The sequence below is a fragment of the Glandiceps talaboti genome, chromosome 14 (assembly GCF_964340395.1).
Source record: "Glandiceps talaboti chromosome 14, keGlaTala1.1, whole genome shotgun sequence".
NCBI classification, from domain to species: Eukaryota; Metazoa; Hemichordata; class Enteropneusta; family Spengelidae; genus Glandiceps; species Glandiceps talaboti.
This window is the reverse complement of record NC_135562.1, coordinates 432589-452734: the sequence shown is the minus strand read 5'-3', so window position 1 is coordinate 452734 and position 20146 is coordinate 432589. Positions and strand designations below refer to the sequence as shown.

The 20146-nt window shown below is 33.6% G+C and overlaps 1 protein-coding gene across 1 annotated transcript in view; it reads left to right on the top strand.

The window, feature by feature from the left end:
* Positions 1 to 12138, top strand: part of LOC144445588 (L-threonine 3-dehydrogenase, mitochondrial-like) — a 31443-nt gene extending 19305 nt beyond the window's left edge. Inside the window, exons 3-7 of the mRNA XM_078135197.1 lie at positions 2635 to 2748; positions 3439 to 3761; positions 4506 to 4596; positions 4960 to 5226; positions 6351 to 12138. Of these exons, the coding sequence (XP_077991323.1) occupies positions 2635 to 2748; positions 3439 to 3761; positions 4506 to 4596; positions 4960 to 5226; positions 6351 to 6490 (935 nt within the window). The 3' untranslated portion in view covers positions 6491 to 12138. The remainder of the gene's footprint in view (positions 1 to 2634; positions 2749 to 3438; positions 3762 to 4505; positions 4597 to 4959; positions 5227 to 6350) is intronic.
* The last annotated feature ends 8008 nt before the right edge of the window (positions 12139 to 20146 follow it).

Here is a 20146-nt window from a genome sequence, read left to right as displayed (position 1 = left end):
GTGAAATCCACTTCAAACCGTTTCAACTACATGTATCTCTACATAGTATCAATATAACTTTGTACAACCATATTGTTGTCTTTGTAAAGTGATACTATAATTTCATTTCACCATAACATAAAAATTTGGATCAATGCCAGATTAATATTAAATATATCAGTATTTATAATGTAAACATAAACCTGTTTGTCATAAACAATGACAACAGCTCTATTTTCATAATTCTATTGACATCCTTGAATTATTAGCTTTATTTTCATAATTCTATTGACATCCTAGAATTATTAGCTTTATTTTCATAATTCTATTGACATCCTAGAATTATTAGCTTTATTTTCATAATTCTATTGACATCCTTGAATTATTAGCTTTATTTTCATAATTCTATTGACATCCTTATATTTAAACAATAATGTACGCCCTCTCAGCCCATAATGGACGAAAGCAAACTTTGAACGACATAATGGGCGAGGCGACAGCCGAGCCCATTATGGAGTGCAAAGTTTGCTTAATATTTTCTTGACTTAAGTAGTCTTTTCTCATTTATTTCTCTAATCACATCTCTGATATTGGTCAGACTGAGTTATGTTTTCTTAATATTAGTGAAATGGAAGTCACATGAATGATATTACATATATCCATAAAAACTATACTTTGTATAAAGGACAATATTGGAAGATTGGATAAAAACCTATTTTTTGAGATTTCTCTAAATTTTTATTTAGATTTCTTGAAATTATTGATAGAAATCCAATGTGTATCTCTGTTCAAAGATGTCAATTGTTGATAATCTACATGTATAATGTAGACATACAAAAATTTCTACTCACAGAGTCAAAATATTTCTTGGAAGTGAATCCCTAATTTTCACTGATGTCTCATCAGCATCATCAGGGATGGACTACTTCCTAAAAACATTTTGACTCTGTTCAAGTAGTCATGTGCCCAGAGTCCTCAAACTTTCATTCTGACATGTATATACATGTTTGTGAACTATTAATTTGTGAACTATTAATAGATACTTTCAACACATAATAATTCATAATGTAGACCTGGAACATTTGTCTAGGACAAATATTATAAATTGCACAAAGGAAAGAAAAAACATTGTCTCTAAGAATCAGTTGTGGACAAACATTTTACAAAACTTCCTAGCAGAAAATATATGAAGTTTTACAGTATTAAAGATTGGATTTTATTTCCAATTAAAGTTGTGCTCAGTATAAAGAAATCTATTCAGAAAATGGCAAGCCACCAAACTAGCTTTTAATCCAATTACTATAGAAACCAGTGGGTTGCAATAGGAACAGCATCAAAAATGAAACCGAGATTCTAAAGAATCTGCTCGGGCAATTGTATTGAATTTGTGATGTGCAACAATCAGTGACAGTGGTCAATCAGAAATGAAGTTATATTGTGTTCATCTTATTCAAGTCTGTTTGATCTAACTCAAAATTGTTATTGCCAACACAATCAAAATCTCCACCTGTTACATTACTGTACTGATTTAGTTTTAGTAAATCAAAAAATCTATAAGTTTTTTGTAAAAGATGCTAAAGTCTGTCTGCAGACTTGAAATATTTACTGTGTTTGTTTGCTTACCTGATTACAGAGACTTGACAGTACTACGTGTGTTTTTGCAACTAGAGAGACTTTGTTTTATAGATATGCTTACTCACCCTACAACAGAGACTTAACAGACTGTGTTTATTTATTTGACTAGGGAGACTTGAAAGATTTACTATGTGTGTTTACTCAGCTACCTAGGGAGGCTTGAAAGATTTGTTATGTATGTTTACTCACCTGACTAGGGAGTACTACATTGTATATGTGTTTACTCAGCTATCTAGAGAGACTTCAAAAATTTACCATATATGCTAAACTTACCTGAAAATACAGACGAAACAGCTTGTGCTTATTCATCTAACTAGGGAGGCTTGAAAGATTTACTATGTGTGTTTATATCCCTAACTAGGGAGGCTTGAATGATTTGCTATGTGTGTTTACTCACCTGACTAGGGAGACTTGAAAGTATTATGTGTTAACTAGGCTATCTAGGAAGACTTCAAAAATTTACCATGTATTGAGAATCTTGAAAACAGAGACAAGACAACGTATGTGTTTGTTAACCTGACTACATGTATATAACATATATAGAAAGACTGTTGGTTGGTAAGCATGTCTGATAGTACATGGTATGAAAAAATAAATTCAATAATGTTTAATTATTATTATCATAATATTACTCATTTATTTTCATCTATCCCCATCCCATAATTGAAATAGTATCTTTTACTTTCTTTTACTAACTCACACATTCACCATTATCTCATCCAATTTTAGTTAATGGGTAAGGTACCTTAACACATTCAAGTACCCATGATCGATACTGTAAACAATTGATCCGTTATTGTGGGTTTGCCAGTCTTCCTGAATGAACAAATAAACAAATACATGGTTGGGAGGGTGGGGGTGGGTGGTCAACCACAACTATTCTAAAAATAGACATTGTCTAAACAAACATTTCTAAACAAACACACACTGGGCACTTGTGTGAGGGAGCTAACCCAAGGAATTACGGTACTTGTACCAATAGTCTGTAATCTAACAAATTCTCTTTTTGTCCTATTTCAGGTGGATTAGGTCAGCTTGGACAAGGACTGGCAAAAGTTTTAAGGAAAAAATATGGCAAAGATAATATTATTCTGTCAGATATTATTAAAGCACCCAAACATATATTGGACAGTGGTAAGTCAGATATTATTAAAGCACCCAAATATATATTGGACAGTGGTAAGTCAGATATTAAGGTGATCTGTCATAGATATACATACTATAAATTTGAGATGTGCATGTATGCTGTGATGTATTCCTGCAGAAGATTGAACATTGCATTGTCATCTATATCTAATAAATAAATAAATAAAAATGCTATTGGTGATGAAATCTTGACTTTTTAATTGCATTAATACAGCTTGAACTGAAACTTGAATTTGGAATTTACGATTAGGACATTCTGAAATTACCTTAACGAGAATCTTTAAAAAAAAAAAAAATGAGACATTTTCATCTGTAGTTGAGGACAATTTTGTTGGATCAATTTTATCTCTGTATACATTTTGACAGATGACAATTATCAGTAAACCAGGTTTGACAATCTTGTCGGTCATCATCAGCATACCACATAAACAAAACAGATACTAGTGAAAATTACAGGTTTTATCAAACAAATTGTATAAAATTGTTTTTTAAACTCCACATTTTTCAACTCCAAACATACAGTGTATTAATAACCCTCAGGAAGTTGTACTCGCCAATAGCTACACAAATGCAATACATGTTATAAATGTATATTGTATGCAGTTAATATGAAGTTTTATTATTCACTGTAGAGAAGTAGTATCACTTGTTTATCATGTATTTATATTTTCCTTGCAGGGCCATACATGTTTGCTGATATTTTAGATGCAAAAAATCTGCAACAAATAGTTGTCAACCAGCAGATTGACTGGGTCATCCACTTTAGCGCCCTCTTGAGTGCAATTGGAGAAATGGATGTCCCACTGGCAATCAAAGTGAACATAGAGGGAGTACACAATATTTTAGAGTTGGCTAAACAGTATCAGTTACGAGTATTTGTACCAAGTACAATTGGTGCCTTTGGACCAGATTCACCCAGGAATCCTACCCCTGATGTAACAATTCAAAGACCCAGAACAATTTATGGGGTGTCTAAGGTCCATGGTGAATTATTAGGAGAGGTAAGTACAAGACCCAGGACATACAATGTATTTATGGCATCTAAAGTCCTACATGAGTGCATGTAGCTATACATATATAAGGATAACTTGACCTAACCAGTGAACTAGCTAGTCGTCAGTGTAGAAATGTATCATTTAATTGATTTACAACTACATTGCTATTGTAGTTTATATCTTGCTTAAGGGTGGTGGTGGTGGGGTGGGGGGGGGGGGGGGGAATGATGTGAAGTTATTACAAGGTTGTCACTGATTGGACAACATACATTTATTTTATCACTCATTAACATTACAGCCAACAGATGTGCTTGCTTCCTTTGTTTTCTAACCAATCAGAATAAACCTTATAAAGTGATTCACATTATTTGGCTTAAAGGCCCACTTCGAATTAGTACGGTAGGTGTGAAAAACGATTGTTTGGCAGAGTTATTGGAACAACAAAAGAATGATGCCATGTAATCTTGATTGAGATAACACTAATCCAATAACCCAGGATTGAGATAACACTAATCTGATAACCCAGGATTGAGATAACACTAATCCGATAACCCAGGATTGAGATAACACTAATCCGATAACCCAGGATTGAGATAACAGTAATCTGATAACCCAGGATTGAGATAACACTAATCCGATAACCCAGGATTGAGATAACACTAATCCGATAACCCCGGATTGAAACATAGCCCTTTAATTGAAACAAATGTGTATTTAAATATTGTAATTTGTCTGTTTGTTTTGTTCCAGTACTATTACTATAAATTTGGAGTAGATTTCAGATCTCTTAGGTTTCCAGGTGTTATATCAGCTGATACATTACCAGGTGGTGGTACAACAGGTGAGAACAACACTAGTAGTCAAATCAGGTCAAACATCATAGATTATTATTTAAATTAATGTCTTTTGTATCCATAGCAACACAAATACACACCTCAAGTTCAGACGCATTTTCAATTTTGTATATTTGCATGGGGGTTGTAGTTTAGTATGAGTTTTCCTTTATACATGTAGATTTATTCTTCATTTACTATATCTCACACATACTGTTTTGTTGTTTATCAGATGATTAGTCCTTTAACAGGAAAATACTTGTTTATGTTATTACAGATTGTCACTATGTTGCACGCAATTCAAATTATAAGCTCTTTGATTTGCTAATTGTCACAAAGAAATCATGTTTTTTTCTGACAATATTTTTCAGATTATGCTGTGCAAATATTTTACGATGCCCTGGAATCTGGAAAACATAGTTGTTATCTGAGACCAGATACACGACTACCAATGATGTACATTGATGACTGTTTGAGAGGATTGGTTGAAATGATGGAAGCTCCACAACATCAGCTTAAACTGAGGACATACAACCTTGCTGCTATGAGTTTCACACCAGAAGAATTAGCAGAAGAAATTAGGAAATATACCCCACACTTAGAAGTGCAGTATAGTCCAGATGGTAGACAGGATATTGGTAAGTTTACCACATTTCCAGTAAATATACCCTACATTTACAAGTACAGTATAGTCCAGATGGTAGACAGGATATTGGTAAGTTTACAACATTTCCAGTAAACATACCCTACATTTACAAGTACAGTATAGTCCAGATGGTAGACAGGATATTGGTAAGTTTACCACATTTCCAGTAAATATACCCTACATTTACAAGTACAGTATAGTCCAGATGGTAGACAGGATATTGGTAAGTTTACAACATTTCCAGTAAACATACCCTACATTTACAAGTACAGTATAGTCCAGATGGTAGACAGGATATTGGTAAGTTTACAACATTTCCAGTAAACATACCCTACATTTACAAGTACAGTATAGTCCAGATGGCAGACAGGATATTGGTAAGTTTACCACATTTCCAGTAAATATACCCTACATTTACAAGTACAGTATAGTCCAGATGGTAGACAGGATATTGGTAAGTTTACAACATTTCCAGTAAACATACCCTACATTTACAAGTACAGTATAGTCCAGATGGTAGACAGGATATTGGTAAGTTTACAACATTTCCAGTAAATATACCCTACATTTACAAGTACAGTATAGTCCAGATGGTAGACAGGATATTGGTAAGTTTACAACATTTCCAGTAAATATACCCTACATTTACAAGTACAGTATAGTCCAGATGGTAGACAGGATATTGGTAAGTTTACAACATTTCCAGTAAACATACCCTACATTTACAAGTACAGTATAGTCCAGATGGTAGACAGGATATTGGTAAGTTTACAACATTTCCACTAAATATACCCTACATTTACAAGTACAGTATAGTCCAGATGGTAGACAGGATATTGGTAAGTTTACCACATTTCCAGTAAATATACCCTACATTTACAAGTACAGTATAGTCCAGATGGCAGACAGGATATTGGTAAGTTTACAACTACACCCTAAAAAGATATCTAATTGGTAATATCTACCTAATTACTACATTCTAACACAAAATATCAATGGTCAATTCTACCAACTTACCACTTTCTACCAACCAATCAACCATATTTAACAAGAAACCTGATTGTTATTTCCACCAACTAATCCTATTTTATAAATTCTGATTGGTTATTTCTGTAGCTGATTCCTGGCCTCAAGTGTTTGATGATGCCGGTGCCCGGAATGATTGGGGATGGGATCATGAGTATGACCTGGCAAAGATGGTGAAGTTAATGTTTGATTTAAAAATGGGACAACCAAGGACACAACTCGAAATGTAGTGAGAATGTGCCTTCAAGAGGATAAAGCTAAAAATGTTTGTCAGACTGTAGCCATGCAGTCACCCCCCAGTTTCCTTATCTACATGGATTATTCCACTCTCAACGATGAGTCTGAAATTAACATATCTTACCACAATGCAAATGATATGCAAATGAGAATTTCACTGTTAGCAAGAAAACCAAGATTGCAGACGTGATCCTGACAGAGAGCACTTGGATCACACCATTGTGGCGAATGATAAAGGGATGTTTCTAATTTGATTATTTGATTTGATAGTGAGAAAACGGGTAATATTACAATTTACATATTAACCTTTGACCTCACACACTACACTAGTCTTCTTTGCACAGTTTTAGGAGTCCCCAACAGCTGTGTATGTAAAAATCTCTCGATATATATAGCAAGCACTAGTTTTGTTAATGTTTACAACATTGGCCACTAAGCAGGTGTAAGTTTTTATTCCAGTGGTAAGCAAACACTGCATCAAAATAGATACAAATCATTCCACCAGCTGTGGCTTGCTATGCACAATCTACTTTTGTCAAACTGGTTGGTGACTAGGACTGACTAGAAAATGATGCGTATACACTGGCAATTGTTCTGAGTGGATTACTGGTTACTAGTCAGTTGAAGTGGATTACTGGTTATGACTAGTTAGTCTGAGTGGATTGCTGGTTATGACTAGTTAGTCTGAGTGGATTACTGGTTATGACTAGTTAGTCTGAGTGGATTGTTGGTTATCACCAGTTAGTCTGAGTGGGTTGTTGGTTCTAACTAGTTACCCTAAGTGGATTACTGGTTATGACCAGTTAGACTCAGTATTTGGACACAGTGGCCAATGTAATTTACTTTATCTGTTTCCATTAACTATCAAATCATACTCATTTTAATCCCTGAATGAAACAAATTATGAAAAATAAGAATGATTGTGATTTGAAATATAGAAAGTGAAAGTTGGTAAGAGACAGATGGACACTATAAAATCATGTCAAATATTGAAGTTTTTGAATTATCTTTGGTGAAGCACATAATGAGACGATTCCGTTTGTGTTTCTTGTTTGGATAGAAGCACATAATGAGATGATTCCCTTTGTGTTTCTTGTTTGGATAAAACTGGATGTTAATAAATCTATTTGGCAGCTATTGATATATTTCTAAACACAGATAGATACATAGACAGAGTGTTGATAGAAATTGACTTTATTGATAAGACTCTCCTATCAAAACGTTGTTATATCTTGTCATCATTTCCACAGCAAGATTACACATTTTGACAGAAAGATATCAACGACGTATTAATATAAGTAATCTAATTTTTGTCACCAATATCATTTTTACATTTAAATTTAATTTCCTTCATATTGAAACCTAGCTATCTAATTTTGAAACCTTATAGTTATACATGGTTTATTGATTTTTATTTGTGCAAGGAGAAATTTGAAAACGCTAATTGAAAGAAAAGTAATATGATAGTCTCCTTATAAAAGCAATGTTGTTGAAATTTTGTTCACAATATGACATTTTTTTCTGCTTTTTAGAAACAAGTAAAAAATAGGGATTTTTTTTGTTAAGGGATTAATGGTGAATATAAATAGTTTTAGAATTTATTTATTTTGAATGGATAGGTAACTCAACGTTTGTATAACTTTGTAAATATTAAACTAAAGCCATGTATTTGCAGTGAAAGTGTTATCAAATTGACGTGTGCTTTTCCTTCATTAACTTATATTCAGAATAGTTTAAAGTTTTGCAGTGTTCCATCCTATGGAGTGTTTGGTAGCTATCTATTGTTTTATTTGTTCTATACATCATAAACCAATGAACTTGCAACATTCTCTTGTGTAAACGTCAGTTCACTGTCCATTATCACGTGCATTTCTTTGAAAACAATGAACTTTGCATAGTAGAACTTTACATAATTTTATTCCCTAACATTTAACCTAAATTTTGATTTTATGTGGATTTCATTTGTAAGTTAACCAATGACCTTTGACCTTGCATTGCCAGAAGAATGTTTTAAGATTTAGCCCAATTATTTGATGTTGTGTGCATTTCACAAAAATGTGAGTGAACGAATTTGAATTGTTGAAACTATATATTTTGCAATTCCAGCCCCATTTTCATGTTATGTGCATTTCATTGAAATGTTTTTTTTAGCAATTTGGAGCTTTACAATTTTAAAATTCCAGGCCCAATGTTTGATGTTGTGTGCATTTTATTGAAAATGGAGTTTAAATATAACCCCATATTTAGTGGTATGTTGCATTTCATTGAAAACTGAGTGAGTCAACTTTAACATTTTGGAAACTATATATTCATAAATTTCAGCTTCAGTTTTGATGTGTTCATTTCATCTGTGTTACTTATCTGTGATTTCATTGACAAGTGAGCCATTGACATAGTCAAAAATCTGGTGTAGATTTAGCTTAATATTTAATGTCATGTGCATTTCATTGAAAACTGATCGAATGAACTTGTTGTTTTGGAAACGTTATATTCGTACATTTCAGTTCTAATATCAATATGTGCATTTTATTGACAAGTGAGTCACTCAACTTGATATGATTGGATTATTATGTATGTAAATTTCAGTCTCATTCATGAGCACTTATTTATAAGTATATTTTATGTAAACTTTGCACCATGGGAACACCAAATATGATAGAGGGATCAAATTCAAACTAAAATTGCATATTATAAATAAATGCATATAGTCATTTAGTATTACTATGCAGGTGATATAATCTTAATAGGATAATCCCTTTTTAATCCATGTATGATCCCTAAATCCTTGCAAAGTCTACTTAATCCTAAAGAGTCAAGTTTTGTCATATACATAACGTAAAACATATCAAGAAAAGGATTTCAATATAGAAATTCTCTCAGATCATTACAACTTGTCATTCCATATTTCATTACTCCCTTCTTGCCCCTTTTCCTTCAGATCCAAATAGGAAGATCCCCAGGTCTTGCCATTGATGAAATTCCGTAATATGTTTCCTTGTTAGCTTAGTTATTTGCTACCTACCAATACCAGAAGATATGTCCCATGCTAGAATGTATTTAGTTATTTGCTACCTGCCAATACCAGAAGATATGTCCCATGCTAGAATGTATTTAGTTATTAGCTACCTGCCAATACCAGAAGATATGTCCCATGCTAGAATGTATTTAGTTATTAGCTACCTGCCAATACCAGAAGACATGTCCCATGCTAGAATATATCGGAAATTATCTACAATACATGTATTTTATACATGGGAATAAAATTTCATATAACACACACAAAATGTATACCATGTTCTGATTTTAAAACATATCTTAACTAAACAAAAACAACTTTCTGTCCTTCACTTTGTCAAGTCCTATATATGTTTGAGATATTGCTTTTTGCTGTTGTTGAACTAATTGTTGTAAAATTACTATCTACAATCTGCATTGTAGGTCACTGTAGTACCCCACCCATCCCATTTCAAGGTTAAGTAGTCCAGTCACAGCATTCAAACAATGGCATTGGTCCATACCATAGTATAGAAAAAGGGAGTAACTTTAAAGATTATAAATAGAATCTTAAGGTTTCATTTAAACTGTTTAAGAAAAGACCTGCTTAGATGCAAACCTGTTTATTGATACTCTTGTTTGCTGTAGATGATCTTTGTAAAATCTAACAACACTGCATAAAACTACAGTACCACTTGCAGCTATCTTACCATACTTTGGCAACTATTTTTTTTTAATGTTAACAAGATATTTATTTTCAACGAGTTTTATTTTTTATTTAAGTTTAATTTCTGACTGTATTTCTTTATTGAGCTATTAATTTTCTGTGAGTGCAAAATAATGCAAATATTTATGTTGAGGATTTTATTGTACTATTTCAAAGAACTACAACACAATGCAAGTATACATACCAATGCAAGTATACATACCAATGCAAGTATATACATACCAATGCACATATGTTATAGACAGTGGTGAGTTTATGCGAAACTATGTTCGCACGTACCTATACTAACATGCCAAATTCTGATTATCAGTTAACTAAAAGATCTGGTGGCTTGGTTACTAGGAACACTGCTTGGAGCCAGAAGTGAGATCCAGAATAAATGAATATTATAATGTCACCATACCAGATATGAATTTACCACTCATTTGTCATTTTTTTCCATACTGTACTGTTAAAACATGCCCTCATATCATGTGATGATGTCATAGACAATATTGTTGATTTGAGACTAAAACCCCCTTCATTATGTTATAGACAATATTGTTACCATGAGTATTACCATTCTTTGTATGCTACTTATAGAACCTAATGCTAACCTATTAACTTTTATAGTAAAATGATTTTCTTGGGTGAACAAAGATCCTTAACAGGATGTAAATATATTTTCAGAAAACTTAAGCGAGCATTCAAACCTGCAGTGTTATTCAAACTTTTTGTCAGAGTTCAATGCACTTTACATAACAACTTTATCTGCTATGCCAACTTGCTTGTATTGAGAAATGTTGAGAAGTAAAATCTAAAAAAAAGGCTATATAAAGTCAAAGCCTTGAATTATACAAGTTCCTCTCAGTTACCATTATACTTGGACTGTAAGATATGCCATGTCTTGGGCACCCTCACACATCGGGCAACCCCATCCAGGTCAATGAGGGACATGACAAATGTTACAGTGTACACCATAATTAATCTGAAAGGTATGCTGTGATGCGAGTGTCCTCACACATCGGGCAACCTAGGTCACTGATGGCGGAGTGACATGACGTATGTTACAGTCTACACTATACTTAGTCTGTAAGGTATGCTGTGGCACGAGTGTCCTTACACATTGAGCAAGCCAGTGAGGGCTGAGCAACACAACGTAGCTTGCAATCCACACTATACTGTGTGCCATTACTTATTTTATCATATGTCATTCTAGCCTCATCATGATTCACAAATGATTGTGGAAAGGTGAATGACACAAGTGGCTATTATCAAATTTCTGAGTTCAGTTTGTTGCTATGTAATTACCACTCTCAGTCAAAGGACAGTGTTTAAAATGTGGAGTCACTTTGTTGTTAGTCAATTTTGATTGAAACAAGGAGGTGAAGCACATCTTTCCCCATTAGATTTTTGGGTTTATGCAGTTGTCTAGCTTGATAATTGAATTGTCATATTGTTAGAAATCATACCACAAAGTAGGTGTATACCAACTTGTGGCAGTGTATCTACATGGAATGGTTCTGAAAAGTTATTTGTCTTCCTATCAAATGCTCTTACAAGAAACAAATGTCTTATTCAAGCTCATGCAAGTAGAAAAACTACACCTACATGCATGGTAGCTTAGACAAAAAAATCATGACCCCATACTATGACCCAGGTTTTTGATTGAAGATGCTCTGTCACTCAGCAACAATGTGGACTCTGAAATTCACTATTGTATAGCATTTAAGTTATAACACAGTTTAAGACACAACCTGTATTTGATTTACCTCATGAACATTAATATTTATGAATATTAATTACTGACCACTACTTCTTGTGACTGGGGAGAATCCTGTATTCAGAAATAGTAGAGATGTATCAAGCCAGGAATGTCTTTTTAAAGATACCATGTACAATGTATATTGTTAAACTGTAATTTAAAAATACTTGGAAACTTGAACAAGAATGAAATAAACTTTTCAAAATAAAAATGTTGATGAATGTCCTTGTATGTTTATTATTCCACTCCACTCCACTCTACTCTATTCAACTCCACTCCACTCCACCCCACTCTACTCCACTCCACCGTACCCCACTCTACTCGACTCTACCCCACTCCACTCTACTCCACCGTACCACACTCCACTCCAATCCACTCTACCCACTCCACTCTACCCCACTCTACCCTACTCCACTCAATTCCACTCCACTATTCTCCACTCCATCCTACTCTACTCTACTCTACTCTACTCTACTCTACTCTACTCTACTCTATTCTACTGGGAACCTGAACCTGTTGTATAGGCCTAGGTTTTGAAGTCCATTTACTTTAACCACTACTCCACATGGATCTTGTGATTACCTGTTGTATTAACAATTTATCTCTTTACAATCAAACTCTCCAATAATAATATAGTATATAGTCCCATATATACATGTCTATAGATTGTTATCCATAAGTTTAAAATAACATTATTCTTTTTCCCATGCATATTTACTTTGTTTGTTTGTTTGTTTGTTTGTACATCGTCCTGGGCGCCCTATGGTGCGAGTCCAAATCCGGCTCTGTAGAGCGCCACCGGTGCTCGTACGAACAATACTTTCGTTTAAAAAAAACGTTCAACACAAGAATCTCTTGATAAGAGTAGAGAGGGAAGTCCCTGGTAAACTATTATACAGCTACCGTATTACACCTGATTCAAAACGAGGCGGGGCCTTTTACGGTGACTTATATTTACTCTGGCCTTCCTCTGTGCTAGGTATTATGTACGTTGATATTTTTATTGTAAATGTACAGTTGACGGACATCATACAACGGTAGAAACATCGCGAATATAAGAAGTACTTCCGAAGGTCTTCGCCGCGTTGAAGTTGAAAATTCTAAAGCAGGTAGGAGAAATACCTTCACAAATTTTCTGTAAATTGTGCGTCGCGACGGTGGTATCATCGCACAGTGTGAACTTGAATTACAAGGACGACAACGATCTTAACTTTGCTATACGTCAGCGCTTGATGAGTGCAGTACGAATCTATGACAATGTGTTTAAAATTAGGCCTGCTTCACTGCATTCCTGTACTTGACACACTATCTACTGTGAGGAGACGAACTCAGGTCATTGACTGCGATGAGAGGTTTAAAATATATATGAACAAAACAACGTTTGTACTAACTTGTAATTCATGAATAATTCATCGCTTGTATTTCTATATCACCCTTGCCTTCGCTGAGGTCAGAACCGCAAAACAAATACATTTTCCAATATACATTCATACTAGCAGTGACCTGTGGGAGGACACCTTTAACAGCCGTCTTTATAAAGCCACGCTGCTGAAGCCATTTATCAATCAATATAATTCAATCCATCCGTACTAACAAATTAACTTTGGCTGTATGTGAGACAACAATGGTTGATGGCGAGTGATTTTTATCCAACCAATTGAATGCAATTATATATATACTTGAGAAGCTGAATATGATTTTCAATATTATAATAAATATATGTGTAAATTATAAAAGGATCAGAACCTTTATATTGAATATATTAAGACAGTTTACTGTTTATAATTTCAAGTGAACAATTGGAATATTTGAATTTTATCATCACCTTATTTTAGAATGCAAGCACTCAAATTCAGTCATATAGATGAGGATTGGGTATTTATTTTGGATTTTGGATTTAAATTTTTTTTTTATCATGGTTTCCTATTTGAAAAAAAAAATCAATTTGAAACAACATATGCCAAATCTTTGCTTTTAACTTAATAATATGCAAAAGATGAATAACCATGTAAAATCTTTGTTATTATACATACAATAACAACCCTTTTTACGCATTTTTTTTAGTGTACATGTATTGAGTTACAAACGCACACTTTGTCAATGTTGTTTCATATTGATTTTGCAAGTAGGAAGCGATGATAACATAGCTTTATGAATTAAGAATCCAAAATAAATACCCCAATCGTCATCCATATGACCACTTTAAAGTAAATTTTGAAAAAGGAATTAAAGTAACTTTAAAATAGGAAAGTAACATTTTCCAAAACTAAATTACTGATAGTGTTTTTACCAAAAAGTGCAGTATAGTTTTTCCATAGAGTATACACACATCTGTAAAATAATAAATATGTCCAGTGATATAAATCTCAAAGAATATGCTTTCGTATCAACATTTGTTCATGATGTTAGGGGTTGTTTATGTAATTAAGTAGCAATGTTGTTTCTAGTTTTTGGGAAAATAAGCAACAACCTAAAGAAGTCATGACTATTTCATAAACAATCTAAGTCTGCAAATCCAACAGCATTTTATAACCATAGACATTGATGTTCAGAATGTAATAGAAAGTGACATGTTTTTTCTATGCAAATTATCTCTCGTTATTAATAGCCCCCCATTCATAGTTCACAGCTACTGTTGAATGCTGCAGCTGTAAATCAATATTGATTCTCCTTTGTCAGTGACATAGTAAAGTGGTTTCTTTTATTGTCAGCTTCCACAGCAATCATACTGCTTAATCAAATATGTAATGTTACACCTTACAACTACAAATAATCCACCCAATTCAATTTACCACTTTACTTTAAGTACTGTTACCTGAGGGAAAAAAAGGATTTAGAATTCCTGTTGTGTAATGAAAAGTAACCGTGTTGTAAATCATATGATGTATATTATGGTACTAGGATGGTCTAGGAGTAATTTAGATCATGTTAAGAATTATCCAAATTGCTATCAAACCATACATGAAAAAATTTATTGTGAGCTCAGTAAAATTAAGACAAAATCTAATACAGTGTATGTCAAAATTAGAAATATGGTAACTTCATTGTAAATTTCAGTTTTTTAGGGTTTTGCTGTGAGTGGAAGAGGTACTTGGGGCACACAAAATGTTGATATGTTAGAAGAAATTTCTCCACGCAACACTAGTGTACATCGTTAGGGTATTATAAAACACAACGGAATGCTAAACAATTAATTCATACAGCTACTGCATATTTGAGAGGTTGAATGACAGACATGTAGACGGAGTGAAAGACAGACAGAGGGACAGATCTGACAGAAAGACAGAGACAGACCAAGTGATAGATAGTTAGACTGATGCTGTGATACTACTGGTAGACAGACAGCTTGATGGGTATATTTGGAGAAGACATGCGAGTAAAAAAACAGACAGACAGACAGACAGACAGACAGACAAACAGATGGAAGGACAAACAGACAGACAGACAGATGGACAAACATATTGTGTATGGTGATTGTGTACATTCTTGCATTTTACCTGACAATGACATTTTGGAACTCACTTAATAATATAGTTACTGCCCCAAGTTCATCAGTTATCATCATATTGTTTATGATATAATAAAATAATGTTATCACTGTAATTTCTTTTTTGTAAGTCTATTCAAAATACCAGTGGATGATGTTGAAACTGGCCTTATATTTATACATGCACAACACTTGCAGATTCCCACCAAATGCTACAAGTCAATATATTATAAATGTATTTTTTAAACGCTACAATATACACGTATAGGGGATGATGGAGTTGATAAATGTGTGATGTACATGTATGCTATCAATCACACTTCTTAACCATGGTCAACCATGCATGCATTATTTTCACAAAGCCTGCAAACTCAGTAATAAAAACTTGGTAATTTCATGGCTACCATGGATTGGTTGAATAAGTAACATATGCCTGAATTGTGTCCAGGTTTCCTTATACGTTAGTTGTCAGTAGTGCTCTAGACATATACATGTCATTATTATTGGGGGGGGGGGGGCAGGTAGGACGCAACATAACATTAGTGTTAGTCCCAGTGTTACACTGCTGGAATATTTGCAAAAGAAAATAAATATGTTAGATTTTCACTTGACACAGAATAACCAAGAAAAAAGATTGACTAGTGCCCATACAGTTCTTGTACTTGCCAAGTCGAGTTGCTGAGTACTACTTAGTAGTATATATCTAATCAGCTGCCACGATTGATTTATTGATTGTCTTGTGATAGTAAAGATTTAGTGAATGTTATATCTGTCATCACCTAGTAGTATAGAGTACTATTACATATGTACCAGGGATTATTTGCACCGATGTGCATGCATACTATTGGTATTAGCACTACATGTATTACAATACCGAAAGCATTATTGCATACCTGCATGCAAATGATATGCAAATGTAGGCATGGTCATTCGTTATAATCAAAAACACGTGATTGCATAGTGTCATGTCTATGGAAATTTGTTATTCTGGATAAACAGAATATGTAATAAGAACCTAATCCCATGCCACATGAGTTCCAGTGTGGGTACTCAGGGGTATTTGCACTTTTATTTGTTTTCTGCTGCACTTGCACTCGCTACACTCATGAAAGTACTGCCAGTGTCACAGAGTTGAATATAGTTAAATATAGTTCTATGTTTAAACCCTTAGTATTGTTTGGAATGTTTTCATTTGAAATTATGCATTTCTCACTTATTGTGTGTGATTGGTTAACAGCAGTAGTCCAGCTCTTCCAACTATGATTTTACACCCACCCATTATTTCATTGGTGAAATGTTTGTGTGTGTCCAACCAAACTGTAGTGTGAAAGATCCAGTCATTGGTTCACTTATGTAACCAATCACTGTGTGAATGCTGAAGCAATACCTGGATCTTTCAGGCTACCTGGACCAGAGAAATGTACACACAGCTTTTGTAAATCTCACCAATCTAAGGGGCTATTTACATGGTGATCATGCTGTACATAGTTTAATTAAATCAGCCAATCACACAAATAAAGCAAAAGGAGACATAGAGGTGGCTGAGTTTTATGCAATAAAATGAAGTGCCAGTACCACTACCTTGACAAATACTTCTGGGGATCTAGATGTCTCTGGTAAGGATAATCCGATATAAAAAAGGTGTTAAAAATAAGTTCATGAATATTTATCAACGTGGGCACTATAGCCTAGCAGGCTTGAATAGGCCCTAGAGAGCACTCTAGTTGACTGCGCAGGCAACATTTCATATGTCAATATTTAATTCTTGTAATTTGCATATTACTGACATTTTGATATATAAATGCACTGTAATTTGCATATTACTGACATTTTGATATTCAAATGCAATGTAATTTGCATATTACTGACATTTTGATATTCAAATGCACTGTAAATTGCATATTACTGACATTTTGATATTCAACTGCACTGTAATTTGCATATTATTGAAATCATTTGATATTCAAATGCACTGTAATTTCATATTATTAAAATCATTTTGATATTCAAATTAATTGAACAGAAAGATTAGAACATTCTTGCAAACTGAAGTTGATATTTCTTCCCCACAACACAGCGAAATAGCTCTAGATAGTAAATGGTGTGTCTTAGACGGTGTCAAAAAAAGAGGCTGTTATTTACGACGATGGATGAGAAGACAATATTATCTCGAAACTGTGATGTAATTTGACCTCAGGCTCTGCTATTCCTATATTGAATACATTTACGGTGGCACAATACATTGGCACTTTAATTGAGTGAATTCTTTACTGAATAATTTGCATCTTTTTCTCTATTTTTGTACTTCCTTTCAAGGACATTGTCTGTGCCTTCCAGATTAGTTGTATCATTCAATAAATTGCCAGCCATAGAATGACTAATTGATTTAAACAGAAATGAGCAATATTTCGTTCATTGTTAGACCTCGATTTTGATTTTTGTGTTTTCAGCAATAGAACCATGGCCTATGTTGTCAAATTTTCCATTTTAATTGAATGAATTTTTAAAATTAATTTAGTGTTTAATTAGTCTTGTGTGAAATGGCCCAAGAGAGAGAGAGAGAGAGAGAGAGAGAGAGAGAGAGAGAGAGAGAGAGAGAGAGAGAGAGAGAGAGAGACAAATTTTCATTTACAACTTGTATATATTTGATTGCTTGTTTGTCTATTCATTAATTTGTGTACATACGTATGTATGTATGTATGTATGTATGTATGTATGTATGTATGTATGTATGCATGGATGGATGGATGGATGGATGGATGTATGTATGTATGTATGTATGTACATGTATGTATGTATGTATGTATGTATGTATGTATGTATGGATGGATGAATGGATGTATTTCTTTATTTATTATGTACCTCACTGTAAGGTGTTAGTTACATAAATATGGTTATGTCTGTACCAATGTATGTTAATACCAGGCAGCTAAGTTCATTTCTTACACCAGGCTAGCTAGTCATGAGCACCTCAATTGCATATGTTAAGGAACTGGTAGTTGTTGTCTGCACCAATATTTAGTCAATACTAGTACATGTACAATGTGGATGCAGGCTGAACACTGACTAGATTATTACTGAGCTGTACATGCACTCTACTGTGGCTTTAAAGTTTAAATTAACTATTGCATCAAAATGAGACATTTTATGGCACAAAGCAGCAAAGAATAAAACATGTATTAGCTACAGTTAGTGTCAGTTTAAAACTCACATGCATCTGATCCCCAAGTCTTTTCAATCATAGAATGATTCTTCTACTAATGTACTTTGATATATTCCATACATTTCCTGTAAGGAGATTGATTGGTTTTCTTTATACTACATGTGTTTATAGGGCAAATTTGTCACTTTCTAAGCCTTAGACAAATTGAAAAGAATGAAGGACGTCTGTAAAAATACCACTACTCTCTAGTTACCACAGAATATTGTAATTCAATAACTGTCTCTGTAAAAAAATCAATAACTCCATAATTTTCAAAATACTTCATTCACATTATAATGAGTGATGTATTATGATATCACAGCTTGGCATCTACCATACAAACTAATTAGTATTTTCTTTCCCCAAATCAAATTTACAATATAAAGAAACTCTTGCTGCGTGGTGAAATTTTCAAATGTTGTCATAGCACTAAATATATTATAGTGCAAAATAGTTCAGGTCAAAGGTCAGCACAGTTCTTTCTGTGATGTATTTATAAGGAATCTGTGTAGACTTTGAATAGAATGTTTATCTTACTGGGTCTGTTGGACAGCTGATTTAATTCTGGGTTGAAAAAATAATGATTTGTTTTTATATGAATGTATGAGGAAAATTGAACAAATAGAATTTTGAAAAACTAAAAGTTTCTTGTCCTATTATTTTTCATTAACTGTCACAGTATGCCAGACTCCCTATTTGCCATCACCCACTTTGACCCATAATAACAAGGCCCCTCATGTAACTTGATTGCTTTCTCATGTGTCGCACTGCGTCTTTGGAACAAATTGGCTTCGACAGAAACCCACAGTCAATGCCTTCAGGAAGAACCTTACATACATGTACTTGTTCACAAAAGTTTTCAGTATATAACTGTAAAGCCTCTGAACTTTACTTCATATTGGATACAGGCACTCTATAAATTTTGTGATTGATTGATTGATTGATTGATTGATTAATTGATTAATATTCCTCAGTTGAATGAAGAAGAATGAGTAACAAAGTACAAATTAAATTCAATTGATATTAAAATGTTAGGAGACGAAGTTTGATCCAAATTCATGTCACGTTGAAGTGACTATGATTTATCCTCAGCTGACATTTACATCCTTGTGACTATGAGGTCTACATAAAATGCCATATGAATGTATTTGTGAAAATGTTGGCTTGATACATGTTGGGAACTGTCGAGACGCTGGCCCGGGATTGTAAAAATTAACCCCGTAAGGACAGTAAGAGGCGAGATCATTAGTTCAATGTGGATTTAAAAAACTAAATTCTTTTATTTTTGGTGTGTGGGGTTTGAACCATTTTAGTTCTCATCCAAAAAAATGATTTGACTTTAATGGAATCTGTTTTGTACCCCTAAATATAGATATATCTAAAATGTCGTAAAATCAAGAAATGGAAGAATTTTCGCTCTATGTAGTAAATTCATGGCACTAACATACATGTTGGGAACATTGAACTATTGATCTCGCCTCTAAGCAGATCAAAT